The sequence below is a fragment of the Daucus carota genome, chromosome 5 (genome assembly GCF_001625215.2).
Source record: "Daucus carota subsp. sativus chromosome 5, DH1 v3.0, whole genome shotgun sequence".
Lineage (NCBI taxonomy): Eukaryota > Viridiplantae > Streptophyta > Magnoliopsida > Apiales > Apiaceae > Daucus > Daucus carota.
The window spans coordinates 32,584,245-32,590,838 of record NC_030385.2 but is presented as its reverse complement, the minus strand read 5'-3'; the positions used below and the strand labels follow the sequence as shown (position 1 = coordinate 32,590,838).

At 35.6% G+C, this 6,594-nt stretch overlaps 1 protein-coding gene across 1 annotated transcript; it reads left to right on the top strand.

Annotated features, from left to right (window-relative positions):
* The first annotated feature begins 2,738 nt into the window (after positions 1-2,738).
* LOC108220421 (DNA-directed RNA polymerases II, IV and V subunit 6A) lies at positions 2,739-6,351 on the top strand. The gene is made up of 6 exons (XM_017394182.2): positions 2,739-2,863; positions 3,362-3,395; positions 3,485-3,666; positions 3,759-3,810; positions 5,841-5,908; positions 5,999-6,351. The coding sequence occupies exons 1-6, from the start codon at positions 2,832-2,834 to the stop codon at positions 6,066-6,068; spliced, it is 438 nt and encodes a 145-aa protein (XP_017249671.1). The 5' UTR covers positions 2,739-2,831; the 3' UTR covers positions 6,069-6,351.
* Positions 6,352-6,594: the final 243 nt, after the last annotated feature.

Here is a 6,594-nt window from a genome sequence, read left to right as displayed (position 1 = left end):
CTTATGCAACCCCTGTAGAAGTCCAATTATAGGGAGATCCCTATATGCTCTTATGCTATTGTTATATACCTCACAATGGTTATTAACAAACATGTCAGAGAGACATGTTGTCCTAAAAGCTGATCTAGACCACTGTGATGTAGGCTTCTCCAACAACCAGTCATGGCATTTTTTGGACAACTAAGAAAAAATACTCAAAATATCAGTCATATGTATTTACCTGAAAATCAAAGCTCAACTAACTTTTATACCTTTTTAAGCTCAGTCATATGTTTTTGGAACATATAATCTGTAGTAGCTCTGGATGCAAGCCACAATAATGATCTGCAACCAACTCCTTTAAAGTCCTTATACATATTCCTGTACAAATGCATGACACAGAACCTATGCTCTGCATTTGGTACAACAGTGGTAAGGGCATTGATTAATCCCTGCAATGTTACATATAAAGGCATTAATATATGCAATGAAAATGAGAATTTTACAAGCTGAAAATGATTTGTATAAGGACAATCTTACCTTTTGTCTATCTGATATAAATGTCCAACTACCAGAGTTATTAATGTTCACATCCATAGCCACTAATGTCAAAAACCAGTTCCATGTTTCACTGTTTTCAGCTTCAACAACAGCCCAAGAGATGGGGTACATCTCATCATTAGCATCACATCCAACAGCAGTTAATAATTGGCCACCAAAGGGGCCTTTCAAGTGGCAACCATCGAGTCCTATAATAGGTCTACATGCTGTTGTAAAGCCTTTTTTTAAAGGGCCTAAACAAACATATATTCTCTTGAATCTCCTGCCTTGTACTCCAGCTTCTTCATTATCCAGCATTAACTCCACTGTGCTGTCTGGCATTGCCTTCTTCAATGCAGCCATATAATCCCACAATCTTCCATACTGTGCTTCATGATTGCCCCTTATCACCTTCAGAGCCTTGGTTTTTGCCCTACCACATGCATATAAGCTAACCTGACAGCCCCAATCATTTACAACCTTTTTATGGAAGGCACTAAGTGGCCAAGTAGGATTCATCCTAATTTCATTCTCATAGTACTCTGCAATCCATTTAGAGTTCATGAAATTCTGTTTAAAGGTTGGTGGACATCTATGAGTCTTAACAACTGTCTTCACTTGGTAAGTCTTAGTGTCTTGCATTGGACTTGCATATATCCTCCACTTACATCCAACACCTTTACAAATGAATTGTATCCTTTTTCCAAAATTTCAACACTGTTTAATTGCCTTCCTATGCACTATAGCATGCTTCTTCACTGCTGATCTAAGTGCATTGCCACTAGACAATAACATTCCTAACTGGAATTTTGGATCATCCATGTCTGTTTTTTCATTGAAAACAGGATATGTTTTACTCTCCTCATCAGTACTATTTGCAGCCATCCTTTCCTCCTCACTATTGTAGTCATTATCACTAATGTCAGATTGAGGATCCTGAACATGATCATCTACTACAGTGGAATTACTAATGTCATTTGCTTTGTTTTCAGTACATACTTTCCTCTTCTCCCTAGCAGCACAAACCTCATCATCTGCACTATCTATATTGGATGAATCATCATGAAAACTCCCAATTTCAGCTTCACTAACCACTTCTGGTTCTACCACTATCTCAGGCTCTCTATCATATGGTTGTGCCAAATTCTCAAGCAACAACTCCTCTATCTCTTCATCATCTAATCCATCTATGTTAGGAATCTCCAAAAATTCTAGATTAAGATGTTGAGAAGGATTGTACTCTTGGGTCTCTCCTAATTTGGCTCTCACAGCATAAACATAGGCCATTCTAGATGAATCCAATTTTGCACACATAAATAGTACATCTTCATCCTTACTTATCAAGCAACAATCAGTCACATGGGGGATTTGGTAAAATAAATCACAAAATCCTTGAACACCAAAACACTCTTCTAACATGCTGCCCAGTTCTAACATAGACATCTCATCAACATCACAATTATCGACATACCTGTAGCTGCCTCCAATATAAGCTCCAGAACCAGGACTAAACTCACCCCCTCCGTGTAGCTTCACGGTAAAAAGATCACTCCCATCTGCAATACAATGTTTGAAAAGAAACAAACACATTAAAGCTACAAACACAAACACATTAAAGCTCTAAACATAAACACAAACACATTAAAAGCTCTAGCATCATTGAAACCCTAACATTTTTAAATGACTGATCATTGATTTTGGTACTTACGATCGTAATTAGGGCATTCTTTAGGTAGATAAACATCGTTCCAAGACACTGGACGCACAGACCAAGGCATTGTAACAAGTTCTTGAAAGAAAGAAATGATGGTTTTAGGACATGGCTCCCTCTGTTAAATTGCCGCCAAGAAGCTTTGGAGTACAATGCTGGAAAGTACTGAAATACCCTTCACTATGCAGTCTTATTACAAGTTTACCTAACGGTGTTAACACAATTTTAACGGTAGCATGCATTTTGCAAGAATCTCCATAGTCCAGGTACACCAAGTGCTAGATACCATAGTCCAGGTACACAAAGTGCAAGATCCCGATAGTTCGGGTACACAAGCTGCAATTCACTCTAATATAAATAATAAAAGGATTTGCATTTTCTTGAAAAGAGCACCTGGAGTATAAGTATAGCCCATGAGAACAAGCCCAATCTTACGACCATTAAAGTTTCACTCGATAAACTACTTATTATTCATATTTTCTCAAAGCCCGGCCCAATAAAACCTTCAAATCCTCTATAAATGCACGGTCCCCCTGACATTTTACTCTCATAACCCAAACAAATAAAAAGTGTTTGTTCGTCGTCTTGAAGAAGCGAAAAAATGGCTGACGAAGATTTTGAAATGGACGGAGGGTTCGTATTTCACGCCTTGCCAGTTACACTTTCAATAATTTAATAATCTTATCAATCAATTAATTGATCGTGTTAGCTTATTATTTACTCGAAAGATTGAAATTAGGGTTTATGTTGGGTTTTCTATACATTTTGCTTTTCATATGTAAATCTTTAGATATTTGCGTGTTAGCTCAGTGTTGACATTTAGATTGAAAAAGTCAAGCTTTACGTTCGATTTAGTTGATATGGAATGGAATTGAAAATTGTGAGTGAAATTGAAGGGGAGGAGGTGATAGTGAAAAATGAAATGATTGGGATTGTTGTGAAGAGGTTGAGGGAGGAATGTTAACTCGTATGTAGTCGCGCTCAATTTTAAGTTTGTGTGACCGGAATGAAATTTATGAATGATTGAATGTATAGTATTTTTTAGGAATTTGTACAAATTATAAATATTTTAAATTAAGTAGAGCATTTGTATTATCTGGACTGATGCTAATGTAGTTGTATTTTGTGTAGATATGAGGATGAGCCACTGGAGCCAGAGCTTGATGTGAGGAATTTCTTTTCAACTGTCTGAATTTATTGATGGTGTTTATGATATTTGTGTGTTTATTGAAATTGTGAGTGATTAATATATAGGAAGGAGCAGAGGAGGATGTTGACGCAGATGCAAATAAGGAAGATGATGTGGCTGATCCTCTGTTGGCTGACGGTGAAGAGAAACAGGAAGAGGAACCAGCGGAACGGCCTCGGAAAACATCAAAATATATGACAAAGTATGAACGTGCAAGAATCCTAGGGACACGGGCCCTGCAGATAAGGTTCTTATCTTATCAAATTTATTGTTCAAGTATTATGTTTGGTTCAACTTGGTATTTCTGAATGAAATTAACACTTTGTCTTACCAAATCAGCATGAATGCTCCTGTGATGGTTGAGTTGGAGGGTGAAACTGATCCACTTGAGGTAATATAATCCCTTCAAATCGTTTTTGTCTTTTCTCTGTTAAGAGAACTCTACCCTGAACTAGGCTCAAACAACCCACATAGTCACCTTTTTTTAGGTGTAATAGTGTTTCTTTATGTTCTGAGATTAGTTGTTTGTGATCTTATCCTTTATCCGACAAGAGGCTAGGTGTTCTCTTGAAGTAACTGCTATTATGAAACATTAAAATCAATTCATCTTTTTGAGATTACTGTTGAGGCTCGAATCCTAGATCATACTGTTGTAATTTGCCAAAGTATTTGTATTGCATGTTGGAACTTTATGATTGATGCCAACTGTCAGGCCTTTTGTACACAATATCAGTTTATTTTGAACTTTCATTACCCTAAATATCAATCTACTCCTAGAGATCATGTAGCTCAATGCTGAACTCTTTAGTCTTTAGTGATAAGTTTGTTAATATTTACTGTGCATGATGCATTCATTATACTATGCAGCTGGCGTTCATAATTGAACTATTTATTCTTCATAGTGGTAAAACTATGTGTTAGCAGATTTGACTAGTTATAAATTATATATGAAAGCGCATTGTTCTACTGTACTTTGTAATCTCTCCTGTGTAGTGTTATCTTCCAGACCGTATAGATGTAAAGCACGTTATACTGATTATGAGATGCTCTATGTACTTCTGTTCAAAGTGGTCTGTTGGGGTAAAGTTTTTAAGAACACTTCCAGCTTATATTTTTTAGATGACTAAATGATACGTATTTTTATGGGAATACATACAATTTTAATAAACAATAATTTAAATATGGTCAATAACAAAAATTACAATTTACAAACATGCTAAACTTAGAGGCTGACTATAGTCATTAGGAATCTAATTGTAGTGAAAGTGTCAAAGATTCGAATGAAATGTAAAAGTTGTTTTGTAAGTAAATGAAAACTACTCAGGATGTTCCCTACAAGAATATAGATAATTAGCTACAACGTACAAGTACAGTTTTGATGAGTAATAATATAAAAAACTATCATATAATTCTATAATCTCTTGTTCTGCATTAACATACCCTCTAAAAAGGCATGACCCTGTCTAATATGATTGAAATTTTGTTGACAGCCCCTACATCTTCATCTTTAATAAAAATTTCTTTTTAATGAGAGGGAGAGTCCTGTGCCGTACTATCAATGTTGGGAGCAAGTCATCTTTGCAGAATGCAGGACTTTTACAGCATATCTGAAATTCCAATTGTTAATGCTGAAAGGCATTAACACTAAAACAATTTCATGTGAATATTGGGGCTACTTTACTCTATCAACACTTCGGTCACCCATTATAGGGTTTTTGTCGTCCAGCTTCATATATAATCACTTGTCAAGGACCAGTTTCCTATGTGTCTGTGTGTGTGTTTTGCGTGATTAGAAGTACTGAATGAACAGTGATTTAAATGAGCGCTGCCCCACCTCCGACCCAAAAAAGATGGCTAGTGTCTAGACCAGGTAAAACCCACTCTTGTTGGAGAGATTTTAAATCAGGTAAAAATAAAATAGGTTAAATCAAAATCCAACCGGATTTTTGGCTCTTGCACACATCCGCTCAAGGTCTGGCCGTTTAGGGATTTGTAGAATGCTTACCTGATAAATTTTATTAAAATGAAATGTCTCTCACAGAAAGAGGTCATATATTTCAATGATCATATAGGTCAAAATTTGAATAACGATTGAGATTACAATTATTTATATCAAGATGCTTATGTACGGAGACCATTTGGAATCCTAATAAAATGAGTATGATTCATTAGCTAGATTTTGAATAATTATTATAATCATCATCAAATATAAATATATAAGATTATTTATTACTAAGTATTTGTATATAATTTTTGAATAATATGGAATAAGTATAAATTTATTACTCTAGATTCTTGTTCCAGATTACAAAATGTATGAAAAATGTAGTTCATATAGGTTAAAACAATCTGTCTATTACAGAAAGTTGCTGGCATTCTCTTGCTTATATTAGCCTTATTATGTGCTATGTTTTGTTTTAGATTGCAATGAAGGAACTGCGTCAGAGGAAGATACCTTTCACCATCCGTCGTTACCTGCCTGATGGGAGGTATGGATATTGAATAAATTGTTAGTATATTGTGCTTGTCCATTTTATTGCCTCCCACCTAAAACCTATTTTTCCCCACCATCTGTCCAGTTATGAAGACTGGGGCGTCGATGAATTGATTGTGGAAGATTCGTGGAAGAGACAAGTTGGGGGTGATTAGTGTGGAAGTGTTTATGATCCGAATTTGTTGGCATTAACTTTCTAATTATTAGGGACCTTATTGCTATGATGTAAACCTTTAAAGTTTGATCTATGTTGAAGTATTCAGTGTTGTAATTAAATGTGCAACAGAAGTCTCTAGATATGCATGGAGACTTTTCTTCGGTACTATTATGTAGTCCTCCCTGAAACTGAGAAGTAAGTTATGTTCTCTAGTATGTTTAACTTTCCAGGAGAAACTTGTGGTGCTTGCTAAGCGTAATATGATTTGTTTGAGCATGTAATTTTTTTGTTTCACAAGCATTGTATATTTGAGTTCAGTAATATGTGGTTTCTGACATTTCTTGATGCATCTTCCTTTGGGGGTTGGAATATATAGGGGCCGTTTGGGTGAGCTTAAAATAGGTGCTTCTTGTTTAAAATAAAAAAGTGGAGTAGAAGTTAGAAGCAAGTTAAGATTTATAAGTGATTAAAGTGTTTGGGAAATAAGTAGAAGCCCTGAAACAAAAGCTAGCATTCCTAGCTTT